The sequence below is a fragment of the Myotis brandtii genome, unplaced genomic scaffold, assembly GCF_000412655.1.
Source record: "Myotis brandtii unplaced genomic scaffold, ASM41265v1 scaffold1954, whole genome shotgun sequence".
Lineage (NCBI taxonomy): Eukaryota > Metazoa > Chordata > Mammalia > Chiroptera > Vespertilionidae > Myotis > Myotis brandtii.
The window spans coordinates 472,119-486,993 of NW_005357285.1; the positions used below are offsets into that span (position 1 = coordinate 472,119).

At 38.3% G+C, this 14,875-nt stretch overlaps 1 protein-coding gene across 2 annotated transcripts in view; it reads right to left on the bottom strand.

Moving 5' to 3' along the window:
* Positions 1-4,691, bottom strand: part of USP12 (ubiquitin specific peptidase 12) — a 68,544-nt gene extending 63,853 nt beyond the window's left edge. The window contains exons 1-2 of one of the 2 annotated variants that reach the window (XM_014538643.1): positions 4,668-4,691; positions 2,860-2,940 (exon numbers count right to left, since the gene is read on the bottom strand). In XM_014538643.1, the coding sequence (XP_014394129.1) occupies positions 2,860-2,940; positions 4,668-4,673 (87 nt within the window). In that variant the 5' untranslated portion in view covers positions 4,674-4,691. Of the gene's footprint in view, positions 1-2,859; positions 2,941-4,667 lie in introns of those variants that run through there. The other variant, XM_014538645.1, reaches the window with a different exon arrangement.
* Positions 4,692-14,875: the final 10,184 nt, after the last annotated feature.

The window sequence follows — 14,875 nt, forward strand, 5'->3', positions numbered from 1 at the left end:
GGGAGCAGGGAGCAGGTAGTAGGACATCCCCTAGGGCTCCCAGTATGTGATAGGGGGCAAGCTGGGCTGAGGGAACCCCCTCCCCAGTGCACAAATTTTTGTGCACCGGGCCCCTAGTAAATAAATAAAGATCTTTTGTTTGTTTGTTTGTTTGTTTTTAAAAGGACCATTTCAACCCCCAGGCACTTAACCTTTCTTTCAACTACAGGTTTAGGCTCCACAGAAGTTGACCAGGAGACCACTGGTCCATTATCTTGAAGGGCACCAGTGCGACAATGAACAGGAAACAGAGGACTGAAGGCCCAACTTAAGCCACTCCTAGATGGAGACTGGAAGGGGAAACAAATAGCCCCAAAGAAAACCCTATAGCTAATAAAATTGGGGGGGAGAGGGAAATGGACAGGAAGCTATTTTCTTAAAAGCCTGCTTTAAGTGAAACTCATAATAGACAAGTTCTACCCGTAATACCCCAATCAGCTTTTTTAGAATTTTACTTTTATATATAAATTAAATTTGAGGAAAGCTTCTAATAGAAAAAGCAAAGTTTAAAATGGGGTGGGGCAATGAACTTAGAGGTCTCAGAAACAATCCAGTATCAGAAAACTTCAGCAACAACAAAAACTATAAATACTAACCTGAGAAAAATAACAGAAAATACTGCCTTCGTGAAACAAGATTATAAAAAAACACACAAAAGTAACATTCTAAAAAATAAAAAGTGTAATGAGTTGGAAAAAAGTCAAAGAAATTGTCTAAAATGCAGAATTAAAAAGGCAGATGACCAAAAAGGGGGGGGGGGAATAGAAATATAGAGAATCAGTCTAAGTGTTTCAATATGCATCTAACAGTATTATAAAAAAAGACAGAACAGAGAAATTATATTAATTGAAAAGAAATTATTCAAATAATAGTATCAGAAATGTTCCAGAACTAAGGAAAATGAAACATCAGTCTGAACAGGTACATAAATGCCCAATGAAATAATGAGAGGGAGGAGATCAAGACACATGAAAACTCAGAACATTGTGAACAGTAGATACAGAGCATCCTAAAAGCCACACGACCGAATTTTTAAATGGGAGAAAGCCACATACAGAAGAGATCAAGAACCAGAATGGCATTAGCCCTCTCAACAGAAGTCAGAAAATAACAGAATAAGGCCTTAAAAATTCCTAAGGAAGGTTATAACCTAAAATCTATATGTAGCTGTTACAATAACAAAAATGTTTTTAGCCCAGCCAGCATGGCTCAGTGGTTGAATGTCAACCTATGAACCAGGAGGTCAAGGTTCGATTCCCAGTCAGGGCACATGCCCGGGTTGCAGGCTCGATCCCCAGTGTGGGGCATGCAGGAAACAGCCGATTAATGATTCTCTCTCATCATTGATGTTTCTCTCTCTCTCTTTCTCTCTCCCTTCCTCTCTGAAATCAATAAAAATATATTTTTTTAAAAATTTTACATACACAAGATTTCAAAGTTTATCTCCCATGTACATTTCCTAAAGAAGCTACTGTAGAATGTGCTCCACAAAGCCAGGGAGAAAACTGGAAAAGAAAATAGAATCTAGAAAAGGCGAAACGTGAAGGGAATGTCCAAGTGGTGGAAAAGGAATGGCAGGCAATGGCTGCACAAAAGGACAGAGGGCTCCAGGGAAGGAAGAGTTTGCCTGATGGACATGTTCAGTGAAAACTGATATTGAGAAATTCTTTTTGTTTTTTTTAGTTCTGATGAAGATTAGCTGGGAGAGTAAATGGAAATTAAGGAAATGGAAAAATAAAGCAATGGTTAATTCCATATTGGGAGAATGGCGGAAAGTGAAGCAGGGGGCAGCAGGGGATGGTGGTAGAAGTAAAGAACTAAATTTCTTATCTATCCTAACAGGAAGTCATAGATTTTTTTAAAAAAATAGCAGAATTTTAAAAATAGAAGTATAAACACTTTATTTATAATTTAAGGATAAATTCCAGAAAAAAATAGTCTGAGGAGTAATAAGCAGTCTTCGCTGCAGAGGGGCTAGTGAGTGGAGATTGCCGATTCTTTGTTATAAGCTTTACATTTGCAAACGTGATTCCCAGAGCAGGGGAGGGCATACATGTCACTCCAACTGCTTTTCCCAAATCACACAAGAAATCTATCTCATACATCATAATTACAGATTAGTATTTAGCGACACACCAATTTTGTTCAATTTAACTTAATTACCTGTATCATCATATATAGTATATTTTTAAATACTCACCATGGATCCACCTAACAGTATAGTATAATAGTATATAAATTACCACAACAATTATATAACACAGATTTGTGGTGTTTTCTGATGTTGCAGAAGAGTTAAAAATTCTAAAGCAGGTTCTTCCAAAGTTTCAATAATGTATAATTACTAGAATTACCTCCACAAGGATTGAGGGTGTATTTTTCCCCTATACTTTGTACTTTTACATTTATACTAGTAGAACAATGTCAGAGGTAAAATGACAAAGACCCTATCTCAACACATGAAGGAACTGACTAAACTATTTGGACCACTTACATGTAGACTTTAAATAAGTCTGAAAGAATCAAGAGATCATTTGGTCTAAGTCATATGAAATTTTGGTTATGAGAACATTTTGACGTAAAATAGGAAACATCAGGCTTATAAGTAGAAACTATTCTATTTCTAAGGCACTTAAGTCATCAGACAATTTTGTTCCCTTCCATTAAAGATAAATTCAAAATTCCAAATCAAGTTTCTTGGCATTAAGTCTACTGATATAAATGAACATGTTTTCTTTAATAAATTATGAAATGCATTCATCATTTTTTAAAACTACTTCCAACCATAATTCTGAAGGCTAAGCATCAATGAATACTTACATTTACTAATCCAAAATAGTGCTCATTGACTGGAAACTGTTCTGGACCAATCTCTTTCTCTAATGCCGAGGCATTGGCGCCCTACAAAATAAAACACAAAAATCGTAGTATTTAGAGTATTTTCATAACTTTATCACAATTAATGTAGACATTATGAAGACATCCTTTAAATAACTATGCTCCTTATAACTACCTAACATTACTGAAAGAAAATAAAAAAAGGATAATGAAGAATAAAGGCTTTTAATAATATTACTAAAAACTAGTTTGAAGAAACTTTCTCATATAACCAAAGCCTAGATCAAGGAATTATATTCCTAATTTGTTCCTTTTAACCAAGTAATGAATTAAAGCCCTTGCTGTATCATGCACTCTAAAGGGAGTTTGTAATCTGATAGCAGCATCTCAGAGAGCTGAAATTTTGTGAAATTAAAATGCATATAATATACAGTGGCCTAACAATTCTTCAGAGATATATAACTAAGAAATTCTCATATAGAACTAAAGGGGAAAAGAATGTTTACTGAAGTATTACTGATGATTGTATAGCTGACAGCAATCTACAGGGTCTATAAAATATTACAGCATAGCCCAGCCAGTGTGGCTCAGTGGTTGAGCACTGACGTAACCAAGAGGTCGCCGGTTCAATTCCCAGTCAGGGAGCATGCCCAGGTTGTGGGCTCAATCCCCAATAGGGGAGTACAGGGGGTAGCCAATCAATGTTTCCCTCTCTCCCTTCCTCTCTCTCTTAAAAAAAATCAGTAAGAATATATTTTTAAAAAAGAACAGATTTATAAAAATATGATAGCATATTATATAGTAGAGTCAGAATAAATAAACTGGATTTACATACAAAAACATGGATACTTCTCAAAAACAATGTTAAAAAAAATGATTAGCACAAAACTCCATCATATATATAACAGCACACACATTCTGCCTCAAGGACACTGGCCTGTGGTTAACACCACCTTTAGTGTGCAGAAGCTCACCCCTGCTGTCTCCTGACAGAGGTACATTTCTGAACCTGGGAAGCCCAGACCTTTGTTAGACAACACATCCTCAACTTCTGGATGGGGCAAGCCTAAAAATAAGTACATACATTAAAGGGAACTCCTGGGTTAGTGGTCAAGTTCTACCAAAGCAAGGTATTTCCTCTGATAACTTGCAGCCATCCAGCACTGTGTGTGTGTTTTATTTTTATATAAATTCCTGACACAATCATTAGTTTACAAACACCATTCATTTCTAAATTAGAATACCAATAACTGTTTTTATAACAATATCAAATTCAATTATTATAGCAACTTCAAGGCCCACTGATCAAAGCAGTCCTCATGGGAATGTTGCAAGCCCTACTCTCCATCCCTGCCAGCTCAAGTCTTGTCACAAAACTTCAAAACTATCAGTAAGCCCAGATGTTTACCACCTACTGTAAGAATTCAAACTGAAATTTTTTTTCCTCAAATGAGTATAAAGTGTCTCTCTCTCTCTCTCTCTCTCTCTCTCCCTCTCTCTCTCTCTCTCTCTCTCTCTCTCTCTCTCTCTCTCCACACACACACACACACACACACACACACACACACACACACACAAAAGGTGCTATTATCCAAAATACCTCATACATCTATCTGTGTGGAATGCTGTCAGTTACACACACCTTGGGAAAGCATCTATAGCCTTAAAATGAACTAAAGACAGAACAAGATGTGAACTTTATCTTTCCAGTGTTAATTCCAATTACATGCCACACACCATGCAGTCTAACCACCCCAGATGTCCCATTTGAACCCATATATACCACATACTTTCATGCACTGCTTAGAAAGCCTTTCCCCATCCCCTTATCCTCAAGTTTTGACTATGAGCCAAGTTATTAACCTCTCTGTGCCTCCAATTCCTAACTATAAAATGAAAATGTTACCAACCACTTTATAGGGTAGCTATGAGGCAGGATGGTAAGAACCTAGGAAAATTCCTTGGCAAGTGGGATGGGGAAACTGAGACAGACAGCTCATTCAAACTGGCCTTATCCAGCACCCTGACTCACCTGCCTCCTTCTCCCTTGCACAACCATTACCTTAAGCATTAAGTCCTTAGGACAATGAGGTTCTGATCAGCATCAAATAATCTCAGGAACAAAGTCATGGGTCTGTTGACCACAGAGATGAAACAAAGCTTTGGTCAAACTAGAGATAACATCTAGGCCTCAGTTGTGTTTCAGCTCCAGGCCCAGAAAAGCAGCAAAACCAGAGGAAGCGAGGTCCTGGCTGACATCAGGACCAGATGCAATGACGAATGACCCTCTATCCCAGTGCTGACCAATCAATAGAGACTATGACCCTGACCTTCTAGCTCAAGCATGTCAAACTCAAAGGCTAACACGGGCCAAACAAACAAGGTTTAAGTTTAGGTGGGCCGCAAAAAAACAAAAGCTTCAATTTTCATAGAAACATGCTGAATTTCAATAGACATGCTGAATACAAAGGGCTGAATAAATGAGTAGGAATCGTTATAAAATAATAGAACATTTTAATAAAAAATAGTTTTTTCTTGAACATTAACTTACCAGACACTGAATAACTGCACAAATTATTAAGCATAACACAAATAAACCTATTTTTCTCGTTCTCCGAAAGCGAAATATTTCCTGCTGCGCACACCAAACAAGACAGTCCAAGACCAATGACGTGGCAATTGGCTGCTAAAATATTCGCTGCTAGTATTAGTGGAGAGAATGGTAAGGGAAAGGAATGCAACACGATTATAATAATCAGTCATTAGCGAACGTTGTAGTTCGTTATTAATAATTATGTATAACAGGATATTGTAAAAATTAAGTTATGAAATTTTTATTAAAACGTTTCTTACATACTGTTATATTGGCTGGGCCACAAAAATATTCGTTGTGGGCCGCGACTTTGGCTTGTTTGTTCTAGCTCATTCTGATGAATCAGTATATTAAAGGACACACCTAGAATGGTGATGAATATTCTACTGAAATCCTCCCCTGAGATTTCCCCTAAAATCCTACCTTTAGAAAACAGATAAAAACCCATAAGGCAAAGAACCCAGCACCTCTCTACACCTTCCTTTTTCAGGTGCAGGTATGTATCTTGGCTTTCTTTTCTCCTAAGTTCTAAAGGCCCTTCTTTCGCCTCTGTTACTTGTTTCCTGAGTCCAAGCAGCCCAGTTAGCTCACTTCTTCTTCCTCTGTGACTTTCTCTCTAAAAGGCCAAGGCAGCTCTCTGAGCAGCCCGAAAATACACTAAAGAGAAGATTTCTCTTTAGTGTACTTTCATTTTGCATGCTAAATAAATTTCCTCTTGTGCTGGAGTTGTTGGCTCTGAATTCTTTCTTTGCCAAACTCAAAAATCGAGGTCCATCAATCACTGCTAACAGTTACAAATAAACAAAATTAAACTTTTGAAAAGGCATCTGGCAGTGTCTAGTACATAAGCAAATGCCCCATAAATGTTGGTTCTCTTATCCCCTTTCTCTTAATCCCAAGGGGGTAAAAAGTTATTCTCATGAGTTAGTAATATTAATAATTATCATCTGCTCCATGCAACCAAAAAATAACTATATGACACTACCTACCGAGTTCAGTTATTACGCTTCTGGACTACAGAGGACAAACTCTTAAATGCTTGAACAAGTATTATGTATGGCATCATTCGTCCTCAGGGGCCCTGCCCTTTATATCAGATTCTAGTCTACTTTTTATTCAACCACCAGATTTTTGGCTATAGTGTCTTTCATGAGCAGCTAAGTAGAAGAGGGAACTGGGGGTTAGGAACAGCAAAAGTAGTTAAGGAAGACTGCAGAAAGGAACCAAGTTGTCCCCATCCTCCTCCTTCCTGCACTGGAGCCTAGAAAAGGAAAGGAAACTGGGTGACACCTGAGCCCTCTATCCTGACCTGCATGGCCAGGACCTTGAGTTCCATGGGAACGGGGCTGTGTCTCGTTCATCCTATGTCCAGCACATGGTGGGTTCTCAATAAAATGTTTATTATATTCTTTTTTTTAAGGCTAAGAAATATGAGAAGGAAACAAAAGAGACAGCTCAACTATCATTAAAAATAAAAAATAGATCTTCTCCTCAGTCTGGCCAAGTCCACAAAGCAGCCCCTGGAGGTTCCAACAGTGTACTCCCCAAAAGCCTAACAAAGAGCAGAATCATAATCAAAATAAGGTTTCCACAGCTAAATGTGTTTAAAAATTAAAAGATTAAGTAATTTTGAAAGTCTCCTCTAAATCAACATTCCATCATTTCCAATCACTTTTCTTCTAAGAACATTATAAAATTAAAACAAAACTCCCCAATTCAATAGTGAAGGATTATGGTTACAGATGGAGTAAGGGTAGCAGTATGAAATGGACAGTACAAAGAGAGAACGGAGCCCTGACTGGTTTGGCTCAGTGGATAGAGCATTGGCCTGAGGATTGAAGGGTCCTAGGTTCGATTCCGGTCAAGGGCATATACCTTGGTTGCGGGCACATCCCCAGTAGGGGGTATGCAGGAGGCAGTTGATCGATGTTTCTAACTCTCTATCCTTCTCCCTTCCTCTCTATTAAAAAAAAAATCAATAAAATAAAATAAAAAGAGGGAGAATGGAATTTACTTTATGACAGTTCTAAATTAAGGCACATTGTAATAGACTATACTTTACTATGGTAATGATGCTTATCATAGATTCTGTGAATGCAGGACCATATTCTTATGCATGGATTCAGGATTTTCTCTGCAGAAATGATCAGAGTACTTCCTATTTCTAGCCAGATGCTAACTACAAAGGAAAGAGTACACTAAGCAATCCAGTTTGTAATGAGTGTTTTTTTAATTTAAAAGTGTTTTCAAAACTTGAGTTAGATGTAACTGGTGAAAACCAACCATAAAGACAAAAACTTGCTGTGCAATTTTCAGCATCTTTGAAGTTCTCAAACACAGACATCCCTTGAAGATTTTGTTGAAGGCCAATAAACTCTGTCATGTCAAATAATGGACAATCAAGAGCCCCAAGATTTAAACTGATTCTACAGCAAGTCAGCATTTCCATCCCTATACTTGAGAGAAATATGATCCTACTAAAATTCATAATGTTTTTTTCCAAGCAATTCTTTATTTGGAAAAAAGAATAAAGGTATGTTCAGTTAAGAATTTCTGCTCTAAGGCTTTCATAGGCATTGGGATTCACTTGTCTTTTCTGAGTACATGACACCCATAGAAGGAAGAAGACATTTCTGACTGTACTGTCTCCATTATTCTTACATAAAAGGTTATTTTAGACTCAGTATCTATTACTGCATATTCATCATGAAGAAGCAATTGGATATTCCTGACCTTCCTGATTAAAACAGCCAAAAGATGAATAAATTTCTAAATTAAAAAATAATAATTTACTAAGCTGGTAAGAAAATAAAGAATCAACAGAAACCAAAACACATAGTGATGGGGGACCACTGGGATATAAGCAAATGTCAAAGACAGATTTCATGTTGAGGGTATTTGCCAACCCCAGTGACCTTTAGCCTCTCTTCTGACAACTGAATGAAATGAAAACAGGAAAACTAGTGCTAAAACTTAGGGCCCATCCAAGATAGGGATGATAGCAGAAGACACAGCATGACACTGTAATAACAGAAGACACAGCATGACACTGTAATCCCCAAAGGGCTATGTCTTCAATGTAAGAGAGAACAAGAAATAATTCTTAAAGGAGACAGAAAGGAAACTTGTCCTTGGCACTGGAGGAGGTGGGGCAATAAATATCTTCCAAACTTTCAAAACCACAAGTTGGTCCTCATGAAAGTTTGTGACTCAAATTCCCACAAGCTGTAGTTCTTTAAAGAAAAAAAAAACTTAAGGACATAAACCATGCCACCTTGAAGGGGAGAGCTGCTGTGACTAGGAGCCCAACCTCACCACCACCCAGAATGGCCTCAGACGCCACCCCGGACACTACAGGCACTCCGGCCAAAGATCTGCTACCTCAGCTGCAGAGCCACGGACACCAGGACTCCAGCCTCCCCAGACGGGGGCTCCTGTGGGTCCCAGAGTGCACCTCCCCTCACACCGGCCCATCGTGTCGTTCCTGGGCACAGCGCATCCCACTGGTGAGTCTCAAACTGCACCCCCTACCTGCCAAGCCCACAGCGTTGCCCCGGCCCTGCACATCCTGCAGGCAAGCTTCTGACTGCGTTTTCCCCACCTAGCAAACCTGCAGTGTTGACCCTAACCCTCTGCGTCCTGCCAGTGGGCCTCAGACTGGTGATAGCAAGAATGGGGAGACAAAGAAACAACCCACAAAGGAAAGAAAAGGAGGAATCGCCAGGAAAAGAACTAAATGAAACAGAGGCATGCAATGTGTCAGAAAAAGAATTCAGAGTAATGGTCATACAATTCATAAACTGGATGGATGAGAAAATCAACAACTTATTTAAAAATTAAGAAGAAACCAAGAATGATATAGCTACAATAAAAAACACAATGGAAGTTTTCAACAGTATACTAGAAGAAGCAGAGGACCGAATTAGTGAGTTAGAAGGTAGGGTAGAGAAATGCCTAATCTGAACAACAATTGGAGAAAAAAATTAGAAAGCAGGAGGAGAGCCTAAGGGAGCTTTGGGACAACATGAAACAAAGTAACATACGTATAATAGGGGTGCCAGAACAACAAGAAGAGAAGGATTAGAAAACCTATTTGAAGAAATGACAGAAAACCTCCCTGATTTGGGGAAGAAAAAAGTCACACAAGCACACAGAGTCCCAAACAAGATGAATCCAAAAGGCCCACACCAGGACATGTTGTAATTACAATAGCAAACGTTAATGACAAAGAAAGAATCCTAAGGGCTGCAAGAAAGAGACAGAAAGTTACCTACAAAGGAAGTCCCATTAAACTATCAAATGATTTTCAACAGAAACACATCAGGCCAGAAGGGAATGGAATGAAGTATACAACACACTGGAAAGCAAGGGACTGAATCCAATAATATTCTATCCAGCAAGGCTATCATTCAAAATTGAAAGGGAAATCAGGAGTTTCACAGACAAAAAAAAGCGAAGGAAGCTTATCATTACCAAACCAGCAATGCAAGAAATGCTAAAGGGACTGTTGTAAAAAGAAGAAACAGAAACGCAAGAAGGAACACAGGCACAAAGAATAAAGATGGCTACAAACAAGTACCTATCCTATATAATAAAAGCCTAATATGCAAATCAACAGAAGGGCAGAACGACAGGTCACTATGATGCACACTGACCACCAGGGAGCAGACGCTCAACGCAGGAGCTTCCCCCTGGTGGTCAGTGAGCTCCCACAGGGGGAGCGCTACTCAGCCAGAAGCCGGGCTCACAGCAGCGCTAAGAGGCAGCTAGCAGGTGAGCGGTAAGGAGCGAGGTCCCGGACTACAAGAGGGCACAGGCCAGGCTGAGGGACCACGCCACCCCCCCAAGTGCACGAATTTCATGCACCGGGCCTCTAGTCAATAATAACCTTAAATGTAAATGGGTTAAATCCTCCAATCAAAAGACATCGAGTGGCTGAATGGATAAGAAAACATGACCCATACATACGCTGTCTACAAGAGACCCACCTCAGAACAAGGGACTCACACAGACTGAAAGTGAAGGGATGAAAAAATATCTTTCAGGCAAATGGAAATGATAAAAAAGCTGGGGTAGCAATACTTATATCTGACAAAATAGACCTCAAAGTGAAGGCCATGACAAGAGATAAAAAGGGCCACTTCATAATACTAAAGGGATCGATACAACAAGAGGATATAACTCTGGTAAACATATATGCTCCCAATGCAGGAGCACCCAAATACATACAAAAATTTCTGGAAGATATCAAAAGAGAGATTGACAGCAATACAATCATAGTAGGGAACTTTAATACCCCACTGACATCACTGGATAAATCCTCTAGACAAAATATCAGCAAAGAAACAGCAATCCTAAATGACTCACTAGATCAGATAGACTTAATTGACATCTTCAGAACATTTCACCCCTAAGCTACAGAATATACATTCTTCTTAAGTGCACATGAGACATTTTCAAAGATAGACCACATATTGGGACACAGGCAAAATCTCTCCAAATTCAAGAAGATTAAAATCCTATCAAGCATCTTCTCAGATCACAATGGCATAAAATTAGAAATCAATTACAATAAAAACATTGAAAAAAATAAAACACTTGGAGGCTAAATAGCATGCTATTAAACAATGATTGGGTTACCAAAGAGATGAAAGAAGAAATTAAAAACATGCTGGAAATAAATGACAATGAAGACACAACAATCCAAAATCTATGGGACATAGTAAAAGCAGTCCTGAGAGGGAAGTTCACAGCATTACAGGCCTACCTCAAAAAACAAGAAAAACTTGTAATATATTGTCTAACTCTACAACTTAAATAATTTGAAAAAGAACAGCAAGAAAAGCCCAGAGTGAGCAGAATGAAGGAAATAATAAAGATCAGAGCAGAAATAAATGACAAATAGACCCCCCCCAAAAAAAATACAAAAGATCAATAAAACCAAGAGCTGCTTCGCTGAAAGGATAAACAAGATTGATGAACCTCTAGCCAGGCTCACCAAGAAGCAAAGAGAGAGGCCTCAAATAAACAAAATCAGAAATGAAAGAGGCAAAATAACAACCTACCCCGCAGAAATACAAAGGATTGTAAAAAAAATACTATGAACAACTCTATTTCAAGAAACTGGTCAACCTAGAAGAAATGGACATATTCCTATAAAAATACAACTTTACAAAACTCAATCAGGAAGACTCAAAAAATCTGAATAGACCAATAACTATGAAGGAAACGGAAGCACTCATCAAAAAACTTCCAGCACCCCTGACCGATTTGGCTCAGTGGATAGAGCGTCGGCCTACGGACTGGGGGGTCCCGGGTTCGATTCTGGTCAAGGGCATGTGCCTTGGTTTCGGACACATCCCCAGTGGGAGTTGTGCAGGAAGCAGCTGATGGATGTTTCTCTCTCATCTCTCTCTCTATCCCTCTCCCTTCCTCTCTGTAAAAAATCAATGAAATATATTTTTTTAAAAAACTTCCAGTAAGCAAAAGCCCTGGGTCAGACGGCTTCAAGGGGAGTTTTATCAAACATTCAAAGAAAAACTAAAACCTATCCTCCTCAGACATCCCAAAAAAATTCAAGAGGAAGGAACATTTCCAAACTCTTTCCATGAAGCCAGCATTGCCCTAATCCTAGACAAAAAAATCAGCAAAGAAGCAGCAATTCTAAATGGCTCACTAGATCAGATGGACTTAATTGACATCTTCAGAACATTTCACTCCAAAGCTACAGAATATACATCCTTCTTATAAAGACACTACAAAGGAAAAGAATTACAGGCCAATATCTCTGATGAACATAGATGCTAAAATCCTCAACAAAATCCTAGCAAATCAGATCCAGCATTACATTAGAAAGATCATACACTATGACCAAGTGGGACTTATTCCAGGGATGCAAGGATGGTACAATACCCACAAATCAATCAACATGATACATCACATAAAAAAAAACTGAGAGCCGAAACCGGTTTGGCTCAGTGGATAGAGCGTCAGCCTGCGGACTGAAAGGTCCCGGGTTCGATTCCGGTCAGGGGCATGTACCTGGGTTGCGGGCACATCCCCGGTGGGGGCGGCTGATCGATGTTTCTCTCTCATCGATGTTTCTGACTCTCTCTCTCTCTCCCTTCCTCTCTGTAAAAAATCAATAAAATATATTTTAAAAAAAAAACTGAGAGATAAAAATAAAATATATTTAAAAAAAACTGAGAGATAAAAATCACATAGTTATATCAATTGATGCAGAAAAAGCATATGACAAAATCCAACATCCTTCTTTCATAAAAACCCTCAGCAAAGTGGGAATAAAGGGATCATTCCTCAACATAATCAAAGCTTTATATGACAAACCTAAAGCCAACATCATACTCAATGGGCAAAAACTAAAACCATTTCCCCTAAGAACAGGAACAAGACAAGGTTGTCCACTCTCACCACTCCTGTTCGACATAGTACTAGAAGTGCTAGCCATCGCAATTAGACAAGAAGAAGAAATAAAAGGCATCCAAATTGAAAAAGAAGTAAAACTGTCATTATTCGCAGATGACATAACATTGTACATAGAAAACCCTAAAGACTCCATCAAAAAACTATTAGACTTAATAAATGAATTCGGCAATGTAGCAGGATACAAAATTAACACCCAAAAATCTATGACATTTTTAATACACCAATAATGAGCTTACAGAAAGAGAAATTAAAAAAACAATCCCATTTACCATTGCAACAAAAAAATTAAGATACCTAGGAATAAACTTAACTAAGATGGTAAAAGACCTGTATTCAGAAAACTACAGGACATTGAAAAAAGAGATAAGGAAGAAAGACATAAACAAATGGAAGAATATACCATGTTCATGGATTGGTAGAATCAACATCATTAAAATGTCCATACTACTCAAAGCAATCTACAGATTCAATGCAATCCCCATTAAAATACCACTGGCATACTTCAAAGACCTAGAACAAACTTTCCAAAAATTCACATGGAATAAAAAAAGACCCCGAATAGCTGCAGCAATCCTGAGAAAGAAGAACAAAGTGGGCGGGATATCAATACCAGATATCAAGCTATATTACAAAACCACTGTCCTCAAAACTGTCTGGTTCTAGCACAAAAACAAACATATAGACCAGGGGTCCTCAAACTACGGCCCGCGGGCCACATGCAAATACAAATATTCTATTTGTTCCCGTTTTGTTTTTTTTTTACTTCAAAATAAGATATGTGCTGTGTGCAAAGGAATTTGTTCATAGTTTTTTTTTTAAACTATAGTCTGGCCCTCCAACGGTCTGAGGGACAGTGAACTGGCCCCCTGTTTAAAAAGTTTGAGGACCCCTGATATAGACCAATGAAACAGAGGACCCAGAAACTGACCCAAGCCAGTATGCTCAATTAAAAAAACAATCCCATTTACCATTGCAACAAAAAAATTAAGATACCTAGGAATAAACTTAACTAAGATGGTAAAAGACCTGTATTCAGAAAACTACAGGACATTGAAAAAAGAGATAAGGAAGAAAGACATAAACAAATGGAAGAATATACCATGTTCATGGATTGGTAGAATCAACATCATTAAAATGTCCATACTACTCAAAGCAATCTACAGATTCAATGCAATCCCCATTAAAATACCACTGGCATACTTCAAAGACCTAGAACAAACTTTCCAAAAATTCACATGGAATAAAAAAAGACCCCGAATAGCTGCAGCAATCCTGAGAAAGAAGAACAAAGTGGGCGGGATATCAATACCAGATATCAAGCTATATTACAAAACCACTGTCCTCAAAACTGTCTGGTTCTAGCACAAAAACAAACATATAGACCAGGGGTCCTCAAACTACGGCCCGCGGGCCACATGCAAATACAAATATTCTATTTGTTCCCGTTTTGTTTTTTTTTTACTTCAAAATAAGATATGTGCTGTGTGCAAAGGAATTTGTTCATAGTTTTTTTTTTAAACTATAGTCTGGCCCTCCAACGGTCTGAGGGACAGTGAACTGGCCCCCTGTTTAAAAAGTTTGAGGACCCCTGATATAGACCAATGAAACAGAGGACCCAGAAACTGACCCAAGCCAGTATGCTCAATTAATATTTGACAAAGGAGGCAAGAGCATACAATGGAGTCAAGACTCACAGGGAGCAAAATATCTCAGACACATCTCATAGCAATATCTTTACTGATACAGCTTGTAGGGCAATGGAAATTAAACAAATGGGACTACCTTAAAATAAAAAGCTTCTGCACAGCAAAAGAAACAAAACAAGAAAATCCATTGCATGGGAGAACATATATGCCAATGTTATCTCCGATAAAGGTTTAATCTTCAAAATTTTCAGGGAACTCATACAACTTAACAAAAGGAAGATAAACAATCCAATCAAAAAATGAGCAAAGGACC